At 41.6% G+C, this 13,628-nt stretch overlaps 1 protein-coding gene across 4 annotated transcripts; it reads right to left on the minus strand.

Annotated features, from left to right (window-relative positions):
* Positions 1 to 973: 973 nt before the first annotated feature.
* PDIK1L (PDLIM1 interacting kinase 1 like) lies at positions 974 to 12,838 on the minus strand. 4 transcript variants are annotated; one of them, XM_084875080.1, is made up of 3 exons: positions 12,687 to 12,838; positions 10,276 to 10,577; positions 974 to 4,649 (listed from the first exon to the last, which is right to left on the minus strand). In XM_084875080.1, exons 2-3 carry the CDS (start codon positions 10,558 to 10,560, stop codon positions 3,909 to 3,911), a joined length of 1,026 nt encoding a protein of 341 aa, XP_084731206.1. In that variant the 5' UTR covers positions 10,561 to 10,577; positions 12,687 to 12,838; the 3' UTR covers positions 974 to 3,908. The 4 variants fall into 4 exon arrangements, with proteins under 4 accessions (XP_084731206.1, XP_084731209.1, XP_084731207.1 ...); XM_084875083.1 differs by having other exon boundaries at positions 10,276 to 10,574; positions 12,687 to 12,826; XM_084875081.1 differs by lacking the exon at positions 12,687 to 12,838 and adding an exon at positions 12,194 to 12,676.
* Between the last annotated feature and the right edge of the window lie 790 nt (positions 12,839 to 13,628).

Raw genomic sequence — 13,628 nt, forward strand, 5'->3', positions numbered from 1 at the left:
AGCAGCGGCTGACAGGCTGGGAGCGGCCAGGCCCAGAGCGGCCGGGACCGGAGCAACCGGGCCCAGAGCAGCCAGGTCGGGTGTGGCCAGGCCTGTAGCAGCAACAGCCAAGTCCAGAGCAACTAGGTCGGGAGCGGCAGTGACCAGACCCGGAGCAGCTGGTTGTGGAACGAACCAGAGCAACAGAGGCCAGGCCCGGAGCAGCCAGGCCCGAAACAGCTCGCTCCTTGCCTGTCCCTGCCCACGGCTACCTCTCAGACATGGCTGAAAACTTTTGTGGGAACTTGAGGGTCTGCTGAATCAAGTGATGAAGGCTTAGATCTGGATGTGTTGAGTTAGTATAGCGCTGGGGTGTTGATCTGTGAGTGCCTTGGGTGGGGCCTGGATGAGGCTGGTTGACCTATTTGGAAATGTCTTTTGTGTGAAATGTATCATTGGGCATGTGGAGGTATTATTGATATGAGAAAATGCTAAGTAACAGATTTACTATCTGAAAAGGGATTTACTATCGGGGAAAGGGAGGGAGGAAGAGACTGAACATAAACTGTGCACCTATGGATGAGGACAATGGGGGAGGGGGAGGGGGCAGAGGGTGGGGTGGGAACCTGGTGGAGGGGGGAAGAAATGAGGAACCTTTGTAATAATATGAACAATAAAGATTGATGTAAAAAAAAAAAAAAAATATATATATATATATATATATATACACACACACACATATATATACAAGTTCCTCTGACAAATTCCGCAAAATAGGAAGCACTAAAATTTTAGAGAAGTTAAAATGCTGAAAAGAACTTTATAATTCAATCATATTTCCCTCAGCAATAGCTTCTAATATAGAAAGTTTAATCAATAGAAAAGGCTGAAAATGACAACATTTTAAATTTTATACCCTGTATTACATTCATTAAATGAAGCAATATGGAACTACTCAGAGTGCCACTAAACCAGTAATGTAGAGCATTCAGAGTTGTTTTTGTTGAAACTCACTTTATTAAAAAAAAAGTCATGAACAATAAATTACAATCATTCCCCCCCCCTTTTATAAATTCTTCATAAAATATATTTGACAATTTTAAAAGAAAATTTCAAAAGTTGCTTTTATTTTTGAAGTGCTGATGACTTATTTTTTGACCATTTTGTCATGCTGGTGAATTATTTTGTAGCTGCTACAATAGTTTGATCAACATTTTACAGTTAAAAACAACAACAAAGAGGAAAAAACAGACCAGCAGAAAAACTATTCAGTGTGCTATTTATCTGACACTTAACACTTACTTCATCATAATGACAAAGTATCCCTTAGCACCAAAAAATCTACAGGAACCCCATCTTTCTAAGTGACAACTAGTCCAAAATAACATTCTAGGAACTAACTGTACAACTCCATATTTTAACTGGTCACAGCTGCCTACAAGCTTATTTTAAATATTTGGTCTTTTTTTAATTAAGACAAATTTCATAAAACACTATAAAATCATGGCAAGAGACTCTATGAAGAATAATTGTTTATTGAGTACCTATTATGGGCAAGGCACTGTGCACAAATTCTTTCATTTTTCCTATAGCAAATATCCAAGAATTTTCAAGTATTGCTAATCTCTTGTTTTTCTTACTCCAGGCTGGAAAAGACCTATGGCTATACACCATTTAAAAATTGTCATTTTATCAACTGATGTTTAGTGCTGAGCACACAGTAGGTACTTAATAAATACCTCCTGATTGAAAGGACAAATAATGACAAAGAATTTACTGTCGTTTTCCTTGGTATCTAAGGCTATTTTAGGATACAAAGACTTGAGAAAATTCCAGAAGAGACTTCCTGACCACCTCACACCCTTACCACCAGTGAAAGAAAAGAATTTTACCTCACAGGTTAAATATTTCAAAATAAATTATAATCATCAACTTTTAAATGAAGTAGGACCAAAAACTGTATACTTAGAAAAGGATGGCTCCGAGCACATAGATATTTGAAGAGCTTACCATCACCTGAATCATCATAAATCTGTCATGTTATTAACAGACATTACAATGATGCTCTTTACTTCCAGTAACTCAATCTCCTTGGCCAGATCTATGTTATATTAATTTGGTGATCTAGAGAGTCAGTTATCACGAGGTGCCAATATATTGTTCCACCTCTTATTATCTTGAAAGTGATGTTAAAATGATTTTTTTGTCTTCATTTTAAAAGACGTTATTTCAATAAAACCTTTTAGTCCAAGTTTTAAACTTCCGGATCAAGTAACACATAGTTCAGAAAGTTTATATACTCTAATTTCTTTGTGCTTTTTTACCTTTTATAGTCCCCTGAACAAATTTTAAATAAGAAAAAGTTATGATAGCAATATTCCAGAAGTTGTGGAAGTTCAAAAGGAACATCTGAAGAGACTACACAAACTACCAATTATTTCAATATTCTAACTTTTAAAAATACCTTTGACCAAAGGTTCTAGTGCTTTATGAAGATCAACCTAGATACGGTCTTAAGGTCTCTAACCTTAAAGGCTAATGTTCTGTCTTAGGAAAACGTTCTTTCCTTAGATATTAACTATCTGCTTTTATAGAAAAACTGGAGACAACCATGTACAGTTAAAATCAAATTGACTTCAAGAGGAATAATGGTCTACTGGTTTTTGACATAGACCATACCAATGATTGTATAAAATCTATAACTTTTCTACTTGAAAGATATAGTTGATGTCACAATATATTATCCATTTGCCAAACTATATAGGTATCATCTCCGTTAGAAAAAGGTGATCAACATTTAATATAATTATATCATTACCATTACTGTGTCGAATTAGAAAAGAAAACAGTATTAATACAAAAATGAAAGGAATTCCAGTGATGAAACAAGAGATGATTCAGGGTAGGTAAAGTGAGGATAGAGCTCATTTGGTTTCTTCAATTTTATGCTGAGGCTTAGACAAATTCTTGAAATAAAAAGTAATGTATCAAGTACTATAGTACATATATATAGCAATGATTTCATAAATAGAAGAATCCTGTGTTCAGATTGCAGATGCTCAAGTGCAAACATGTCCCAATGCAGAGGTTTAATTGATAATTTTAATGTTTGGTTACCTAAAGAAGGTATGACTGAATCATCAATATCCTTGCCAACCTGCTACACACACTGCATGGCTAGTTCTACTCCTGCAGCTACAGGACACTGGAGAGCTCAAACATATTCGGCAGCTTTGATCATTTAATTTCACTATGTTTAATCAGATTTTTGTAGGCCCTCCAAAGTGATGCTTTTTAAAAAAACCTGTATAATTATAAAAATAAAGAACTTAGGATGATTTCATTAGAGGGAGGGATAGGGTAGGAAGATGAAGGAAGATTATTTTATTTTTCATCACTGATTTCACCAGCAAATCTCAAAAACCCAAACCTACATCAAATAATTTAAACAGAAGTGGCATTTTCTTCATATGGAATGCAAAATGCACACATTCACATACTTACATATACATAAATATATACATATATGCTTCCTTTACAAAGCTTCAAAGGTTGCATTACCAGCACGCAAACCTCTTCTTCCATGGAAATTGCTAATACTGACGAGGAATGTCTAAAATACTTAGAGACATATTTCCAGAAAACTGGATTCTCTTTTCTTCTTGGCTCTTAAGAGAATTTTCCTGCCAAACTTCTACCAATGATCTTTAAAAAAAAAATTTACACCTACATTGGTAATACATTTAAAACATACTAACAAAGTGGCCAGCTCAGACTTAAGAAAAATGAGGAAAAGAAATCCCACAATTAATTTTTACCCTTAGAAGGTGAGGTTCAGCTTTTTATATTCTTTTTCAGCCACATTATGTTGCATTACTGTGAAAACAGAAGCAGCATATCATCCAAGATATTTGCAAATAGTGTATGTGTCACGTTTCCCAGCTGCTATCTTTAAATGCAATTTGTACTAATCTGAGTTCTAGTTCAAAAGCATCTGGACGATCCTGAGGGTTTGCAGCCAGCATTTCCTTAATCAGTTGTTTCATTCGCCCATTCATAGACTTTTTCTTCACAGGAATAAGAAGTTCCATTTTGGGATTTTCCAGAAGTGCCTCCCCAACAGGCACAATCTCAGTTCCTTGTTTCACGTAACTCCCCAAGAGTTCCTTCTTTGTCTCTGTGTCTATGAATGTGATCCTCTCCAGCATGGCCCAGATGATAATCCCCAGAGCAAAGATGTCAGCTTTGGCTGTGTAATGTCCCTCCCAGACTTCAGGAGCCATGTAGAAATCTGTTCCGCAGGCTGTGGAAAGGAAACACTTGTTTACACTGACAGGTTCTTCTGGGTTCTGCCCAGAGGCTGAACACACTTTACTTAGACCGAAATCAGCCACTTTCAGTGTGGGTTCCAAGTCACTGGTATCCAACCTGCTTTGAGAAATCAAGATGTTATCAGGTTTAAGATCTCGATGGATGATCTGGTTTTTATGTAAGAAAGCCAGGGCACTGCTCAGCTGAAGCATGAAGCTGGTGTTAGTTTTACGATTGGGTTTCCTGGACAACAGATACTCATTCATATCTCCTCCATCACAAAAATCCATTACAAACCACAAGTAATAGGCGCTTCTGGGATCAAAGGCAATTTCTCCTTTTAATGAAGTCTCTACGAGCTATAAGAAGGAAAAGAAAATAGTTTATATAATTCAGCTATATAAAAAAAGTAGTCGGTTAAGTTAGTCTCCAATTTTATGTGGATATTCTGTAAATATTTTATTTGATCAGTGTTTTCATATGCGCATGCTATTTTAAACTTCAGTACTTGAAACTGTCACTTTGTCCCTAATGAGTACACACCAATCTCCAAGTCAAGAGCTAAAAACTTATTTAAAAATAGCTTTACTTTGAAAAGTATCCAACTGCATGTGTCAATGGAGTTGAACTCTACCCACTTAGCTAATAGCTTCATGAAAATATTGATGTTTAGCAGTTAGATCCTGGGAGATTGCCAGCTGGCATATAAACACCAATTAGGAAATATTTAATGAAACTGCCTGAAATATTCTTCTTCCTCACTGCACATAGGCTATCAACATCATCTAAAAAATCGAGAAAAAATGATCAAGGAACAAGTGGTTATTACAGAAATAAAGTGCTCCTGTAGTCACTGATGAAAAAAAGACACATTACTCTATTCACTTCTACAACCAGAATGCAAATGTGTTGGCTCTCTGTATCACTGATGGCTTCTAAAAATCCAATTTATAAAAATTGTATATTTCGCCGAAACCGGCTTGGCTCAGTGGATAGAGCATTGGCCTGCAGACTGAAAGGTCCCGGGTTCGATTCCGGTCAAGGGCATGTACCTTGGTTGTGGGCACATCCCCAGTAGGTGGTGTGCAGGAGGCAGCTGATCAATGTTTCTGATTCACTATCTCTCTCTCTTCCTCTCTGTAAAAAATCAATAAAATATATTTAAAAAAATAAATAAATAAAAATTGTATATTTCTTTGATATTTCAGCTGAAAATCTGGAATAAATTAGTTTATTTGTTATTACCTAATTATAAATCTCCTATTATCTGAAATTCAAGAATATTAATTTCTTTACTGAACATGAACTACCATTCTAAAATACAGGTATATAGCCCTGAATGGTGTGACTCAGTGGTTGAGCATCCATCGACCTATGAACCATGGGGTCCTGAGTTAGATTCCAGGTGAAGGCACATGGCCTGGGTTGTGGGCTGGATCCCCAGTGTGGGGCATGCAAAAAACAGCCAATCCATGATACTCTCCTCTCTCATTATTGATGTTTCTATCTCCTTCTCCCTGTCCCTTCCTCTCTGAAATTAACAACAAAATTTTTTTTAAATAAATAAAATATAGGATATAGTGCTTTGAAAATATATGTCCTATAGTGTCCTCTTTAGAACCATGCGTTTAAAAGAAACTCAGTAGGGAAGCAGAAGAACTCTTCGTTGTTGAAGAGTGAGTGAACTGCCAACTTTACTTTCAAATCTACGGGTACTTCCTCTTGTCACTTTGGCGGGCAGAAGCAAAGAACAATTCTCTGTGCCATTTCCCCCCATTGCAAACAACAGTAATTGCAAAGGTCTGCTATTGTCCTTTTTGCCTGCATTTTCTTTGTTGCCAAGTGTTTGCCAGTGAAAACAGAAAATGAAAGACTATATAATAGTTACTTACCAGGTGCATTGTTACTAAATATGCTGAGAGTAAAAACTAGTACCATCACTCTTACTTCATTCTCTTTTTCTGCCTTTACTCTCAAAGCAAACTTCCTAAATAGTTTAAGCAATGCGAAGACCCAGCATTCAAAGAATGGTTTAGAGTAAGGCCAGATAGTAAATACATATTTTAGGCTTACAAGTCACATAAACTCTCTGTTTCATGTTCTTTGTCCTTTCATTTTTTTTTTAATTCTTAAAAAATATAAAAAACTATTTTTAGCATTTAGGCCATACAAAAACTGGTCTAGGTTAAAGTTTGAGGTCCTCTGAGAGCTACAGCAATACAGAGCCCAATTTGCTTATTTTCATGTGTAGAAGATGTTAGTCACTGGCTCTCTTGCCTAAAATCCTTCAATAGCTTTCCTGTTCTCTTAGGATATAGACTAGGCCAGTGGGCAAACTCATTAGTCAACAGAACCAAATAGCAACAATACGATTGAAATTTCTTTTGAGAGCTGAATTTTTTAAACTTAAACTTCTTCTAATGCCACTTCTTCAAAATAGACTTGCCCAGCCCGTGGTATTTTGTGGAAGAGCCACACTCAAAGGGCCAAAGAGCCGCATGTGGCTCTCGAGCCGCAGTTTGCCAACCATGGGTCTAGGCTCTTTAACAAGGGTTAAGGGCTCCTGTGTGCTCTGACCTCTGCTGCGCTTTCTAGCCTCATCTAAAATAACTCATCCTAGCCTAGTCGGGTGCAACTCAGTGGTTGAGCGTTGACCCAGGAACCAAGATTCCTGGTCAGGCTGGGTTATGGACTAGATTCCCAATGTAGGGTGTCCAGGAGGCAGCCGATCAATGATTCTCTCTCATCATTGATGTTTCTATCTCTCTCTTCATCTCTGAAATCAACAGAAATATATATATATATATTAAAAAAAAACACACCAAAACCTCATTCTTTACACTAAAGTCTTACTATTTCTTTCAATTCTTAGAACGCGTCATACTTTTTTGCTTAAATAGATTTTATGTATAGTTCTTTCTGCCTAGGAAGTTTTCTTATTCACCTGGCTAATTCCACTTCACCCTACAAGTTTAGTTAAAGCAGTAAGCAATTACTGAACCCCAGGATGTCAGTTTCCCTTTTATATGTTCCCATGCTATCCTGTACTTCTCACTCATGACACTTACCACAAGTATGCAGAATGGCCACTAAGTTCCTATGCATGAGATTGTGTCCTCTGTTAATTTCTTGTTTTACATTTTCTTCTAGGTGAGGTGGTTAGATATCAGGAACTGATTACTTTTTTCCCCTTTTTAATCCTCACCTGAAATTATTTTTTTCATTTATCTTTAAAGAAAGAGTGGTAGGGGAGGAAGGAAGAGAAAGAGAGGAACATCGATGCGAGAGACACATAGGACTATTTGCCTCCCACATTCGCTCCAACCAACCAGGGCTGGGTATCAAACCTGCAACTGAGGTATGTGCCCTTGACTGGGAATCAAACCTGCAACCCTTCAGTCCTCTGGTGGATGCTCTAACCATGAGAAACCGGCAAGAACTGATTTAATGATTCCAACAGACAACAAAGAAGCTATCTGGAAAAACATGGAGAAAAATAAAAGATTTATATCGAGAAATGAGAAGACTATGCATAGGAACTCTGTGGCCACTCTCTAGATTTAATTGTCTTTACCAGATATAAATATTGGTTGTCTTTACTAGATATAATTTAGATAAACTAAATGTATTGATGAATATCTGGTTAACTAAACAAATCTATAGAAAAGACAATTTTAATAGGTCTACCTAGCACTGAGTACTCCTATATGTTAAATATTGTATCTGCATCACTTCTAATTTTGACAACTCCCATGGAAGGTAGAAATTATTATTCATATTTTACACACAAGAGGTAGATGCTGGGGAAAGGTAGATTATTTATTTATTCAAGGTCCTATACCTACCAAAAAGGGCCACAAGTAAAACACAAGTCTATCAAGCTTTAAAAGAGATTACCGCCGAAACCGGTTTGGCTCAGTGGTAGAGTGTCAGTCTGCGGACTAAAAGGTCCCAGGTTCGATTCCCGTCAGGGGCATGTACGTTGGTTGCGGGCACATCCCTGGTAGGGGGTGTGCAAGAGGTAGCTGGTCGATGTTTCTTTCTCATTGACGTTTCTAGCTCTCTATCTATCTCCCTTCCTCTCTGTAAAAAATCAAAAAAAATATATATATATATAAAAAAAAGAGATTACTAAACAAAAAGGTGTTTTAGATTTTTAAAAAATCATCACTGCCCTGGCCAGTGTGGCTCAGTTGATATTTTGTCTCATACACCAAAAGGTTGGAGCATTGTCAAAAGGTGGTGAGTTCAATTCCTGGTCAGGGCACATACTCAGGTTTTGAGTTCAATTTCATTACCATGTTTCTCTCTCACATTGATGTCTCTCCCTCCTTTCCTCTCTTTAAGATCAATTTTTTAAATTTTATTTTATATTTTATTGATTTTTTACAGAGAGGAAGGGAGAGAGATAAGAGAGCTAGAAATGTCGATCAGAGAGAAACATCGACCAGCTGCCTCTTGCACACCCCCTACTGGGGATGTGCCTGCAACCAATGTACATGCCCTTGACAGGAATCGAACCTGGGACCTTTCAGTCCACAGACCAACGCTCTACCACTGAGCCAAACTGGTTTCAGCTAAGATCAATTTTTAAAAAAATCACTGAATCAAGTTTGGAAGTACTTCTATCTTAAATCTTGAAAGACCAGCTGATACCTAGTTACTATAAAGCTTGCTTGATCTGGACTCAAGGATATCATCAGCACTGTCCTGTATTTAAATGTCTTGGTCTCCAAAATTCAATGGAAGGTTCTATCCACTTTTAAGAGCAAATTTGGTGGTTAAGAATGTTTCTGATATTTTCTGAGTGTAACTTACAAAATAAGCACCTTTAGAAAAGTAAACTAAACCAAATAGAGGTAAAATAGTTGAGTTTTATGGTTAGTCTTAGAAAACTTCAGGGCATAGCATGGTAAACTGCATATTAGATTCTCAAGATTGATATTTGTTCACCATACAGTAAAACTAATTACACATACACGTATTTTTCTCTAATCTGTAAGCCTTCGTTGTTTTAAAAACAGACTTTTGCCTAATGGTAAATTCTGAATTCAGACAAACTCATGGAAAATTGTTTCCTTCCCCAAGAATGACTGGACTTAAGAAATTTTGTTCTGGCCTTTAACTAGCTATGTCTTAAGAATCTTTTCTCTTTAGTGAGTATAGAGTTACTAGAGATTTTGGTCGATGGCAGAAGCCAACCTAAAAAAAAACTAACCTTTTCTGTTTTCCTGTTAATGTTTTTCCCAAGTCTACAAAAGAGTGACATGGAGGCAAAAGAATAATTTGGAGGTTAAGAGAGCACAATTTTTTAGGTTCCAATTCTGATAATTGCTAGCTATGTGACTCTGTATGTAATCTAAACCTCAGTTTCTTCATTTGAACGTAGATAATAATAGTACTTTTCTCATAGTATTGTTCTGAACAACTGCCTTTAAAGTACTTAGCACTCAGCATGGAACTAAGTAGGAACCCAATCAGTTAGCTTTAGCACTGTTAATAATATTCAAGTGCTACGACACATACTTCATGAAAATTAAGTGGGACTGAATGGTTAAAAAACTATATCATAGTCTAAAACAGCAAAGGCTTATGTTCAAAGCAGTGTCCTATGGTGCTGCTATTGACTGTGGAGATTTTTCTTTTTCTTTTATCTTCAGTTTTAAAAAATTGATTTCAAATAAGTAAACTTATTAGGATCCAGTTTTGATCACTTCTCTAGCTCCTATGTTGCCCCACTCCTATGCAGACTGGCAAATATCATAGCATAACAGGTGGCTTATATTATTTTTAGGTATTTGCATCATGGTCTAAATAACACCTTGTTTTAAAGCAAACATCTATTCAATCTTTGGCAGACCCCTATCTATGCCTAACTATATAAGCACCTGCATTTAAAAGTAGTTCATCTGATTCTTTCATTCCTCTTTTTGCTTACCAATGCTACATTCAAATCATTTCTATTTCCCCTTTAAGCACACATACCTGTAAATAGAGGGAAGAATTAGAGCCATGGGACATCTTTTGCACCATCCCATCTTTTTGTAGAATGCATTCCTCCAAGTGAATCACGTTTGGATGTTGGCTCTTGATACTGCTTAGGGCCCAGAACTCTCGCAGGGCTAGTTCAACATTCTCAGGAGCATGGCATCGAATTTTCTTCACTGCCACGCGTGCAGAGGTCTTTCTGATGACTGCTTCATACACAACACCGTAACTACCTCGGCCTACCTCCCGTATTAGATCGTACTTTGGCTGGCTACTCACCATCTTCAAGGTCAAGGCTTCTGGAAAAATCAACAAAATGCTTTATTGAAATTAAGCACACCTACTGGCTTGTATTGCTTCTTATGTACGATTTAGCTATCGTTTCTCTCACTGTTTATAACACTTGAAAGATATTTGCTATGCCTTGGGCAAATCTAAACATTTTAATAATAATAGTAAAAAAGCTAACATTAATGTAGTACTTACCATCTATCAGGAACCGTGTCAAGCAATTTTTAATAAGGTTGGGGCAAAAGTAGGTTTACAGTTGTGACTAAGCAAAAGTTTACACTTTTAAAAAATATATATATAATTTTATTCATTTCAGAGAGGAAGGGAGAGGAAGAGAGATAGAAACATCAATGATGAGAGAGAATCATTGATTGGCTGCCTCCTGCAAGTCCCCTACTGGGGATCTAGCCCACAACCGAGACTGAACCCAGGATCCTTCAGTCCAAAAGCTGATGCTCTATCCACTGAGCCAAACAGGCCAGGGCAAAAGTTTATCCTTGTATTATTATTTATTAATTATTGTATTATTTTCCAAACGAACAACTGTAAATCTACTTTTGTCCCACTTTGTATTCTGGATATCAACCCTTTGAAAGATATTTGTATTAATCCACTTAATCCTCATAATAATGCTCTGAAGTAGATACTATTGTCATTTTAAGGTGAGAATACTAAAGCATTGAGAGTTTAAGCAACATGCCCAAAGTTGGTTAGTAACTGGTGGACCTGAGATTTGAAACCAGGACACCTGGCTCTGACATCAGTAATTTTAACCATTACACTATAGTGCCTCTTACAAAAACTGCTTCAACAGTCACTTTAAAAATAAACCAAAAAATTCAGCATTCTTACTTACTGATCACAAAAAAAAAATAGAAAATTCTAGCTTCTCTTTAAAGCTCATACACACACATACAAAAGGTCATAAAACAGCAAAAACCCTTCCTAGTTAGAAATACAAACACCTGGCTTATGCTTAGGGGCTGAAAGTGAACCAGATCACATTTAGAAATGAAAACGTGTCAAGTCAAAATGTATATGTTCCTATTTTAATGTTATGTTACTTCCTTATTTCTTGCAAACCAAATGAAAATAAAGTCTGTGGATGGAAAAAGAAACAACGTTCCTTTCAAAATAAAGGAAGCTCCTTAGAATATGATTACCTTCCTGTCGTTGGACAACAGTTATTTAGATCTAGGTCATTTTTTTGCCAACAAAAAGTGTCCTACATATCAAGGGGCTCTCTTTGTTTGTGGGAACAAAAAAGCTACTGATCCTTGAGCCTGAAAGATTGGGAAACAGCTACTTGAAGTCCACAGGGATGATTGAATAAAGAAAACGAAAGCTTCTGAGATTGCTTCTCGGCCCCACGTCCTCTGATTGGACACCCACCCTTCAAACTCCTGGTGCACTTCCTAGCGCCTGATGTCCCGGCCCGGCACCCTCTGCCCTAACCACACGGCAGACTTTCCTTCCCGCTTTCCACGGATGGCCAAGTGTTGCCCATCTCCAGGTGGCTGTGTCTTTGAGACCGTCCCATTTACCTCCAGGAGGGGGAGGGCGGGTGTGTAGGAATCCTTGCGACCCGATCAAAACACAACAAGGCGATGCTCCCTGTGCTCACCTCCGAGCCTGAGGTGGGCAACCCGGGCCCTCCCGCCCGCTGTGCCCACTCGGCGCCGGGACGCGGGCCGGCCGGGCCGCACACCTGCCGGTGCCCGGGGCGGGGCGGGCCGGTCCCGGGCAGAGGTGCCGCCAGACGCGGCAGCGGCGGGCCCAGCTCATTGGCCAAGGAGCAGGCCCACCCCCTCTTCAGCCGCGTCCAGACCAAACCCGGAGGGAATCCTCCCGAGGCCCTGCACCCGCAGGGGCCGGTCCGGCGGCTGCCCCGACCCCCGGGGGGCTGGCGGCCGAGGCCCGGGGGCCCGGGGAAGAGGCCACAGGCGTTAAGAGGAGGCCGGTAGCCTGAGGTGTGCGGGCCTGAGGGGCGCGAGGCCATCCCCGGGAGGGAGGACTCCGCTGACAGGGCGGTGACAGGTCCCCTGGAGAGGCAGGCACCTGCGAGGCCCTCCGCCCTGCAGCGGGGCCTCCACGCCGGGCTGGCGGGCCGGATTTACCTCAGGGGAGCCGCCGCCGCTTCTCCCTCTCACGGGCTCTGCAGGCCGCCATTATCGGGCAGCTCGCGCCTCCTCCGCCGCCGCGGCCTCCCGTCAGAGGCCGGCGCGCGCCCCCGTGCTGCGCGGACTCACCACCCGGCGCCCCGGGCCCCGCCCCCTCCGGCTTTCCGTAGCGCGAGCCGCACGAGCGCTGTTCACATTGGGCGCGCGAACCGGACGCAGCGCCGTCCCAATTGGGCGCGCGAACCGGACGCAGCGCCGTTCCCATTGGGCGCGCAAGCCGCACGCAGCGCCGTCCCCATTGGGCGCGCGAGCCGCACGCAGCGCCGTCCCCATTGGGCGCGCGCCCCGCGCCCCGCGCTCCCGGCTACCCCCGCGTTCCCCGCTCCCCGGCTTCCAGGAATCGGGAGCCGGGAAGGTGTGCGCGCCCCGGCACAGACCACTCCTGTCCCGCCACGCAGGGGAGGTCGGGCCCGGGGGCGAGGAGGCCACGCCACGCTGGGGACTCGGCCGCGGCGGGCGAGCACGGCCCGGGCCCCGGGCGGGTCCCGGGTCCTCGGCAGCAGGTCTGGGCGCGGAGCGCACGCTCTCGGCGCGGCCACCCCTCTCCCTCTCGCCCCCCCACGCCGACCTACCCCGCTGCGGGCCGGCGTGCGGGAGTCGCTGGGGCCGGACGCCTGGGGCATCTTCCTCGGCGCGGGCCTAGCGTGCGTGCGGGAAGCGGAGCGCCGTGGCGGGCCCGCGGGGAGGCGCGGCCCGAGCCGGGAGGCCTGGCGTCGGCCCCACCGGCAGGGAGGCTGCCCCTTTGGTCAGCGTCTCCGGGCCATGTTGGCGGGCGGTGCGGTCGCAGAGGCGGCGGCAGCGCCGGGCTGGGTGCGATCCTCTGGGAAGACGCCGTCCCCTGCCCCGCCGGCACGGTGGTATCTCCCTTAAAGAAGCCGG

Source organism: Pipistrellus hanaki (assembly GCF_964339955.1).
Source record: "Pipistrellus hanaki genome assembly, chromosome: 2".
Taxonomy (NCBI): Eukaryota; Metazoa; Chordata; class Mammalia; order Chiroptera; family Vespertilionidae; genus Pipistrellus; species Pipistrellus hanaki.

What these genes read in the sequence shown, in the direction of transcription:
- PDIK1L (XM_084875080.1), bottom strand. Translation starts at nt 10,560, where the DNA reads ATGGTGAGTAGCCAGCCAAAGTACGATCTAATACGGGAGGTAGGCCGA. An exon ending in ATTCTTCCCTCTATTTACAG is followed by an intron (nt 4,650 to 10,275) that starts GTATGTGTGCTT and finishes TCCTTCTTATAG; the next exon opens with CTCGTAGAGACTTCATTAAA.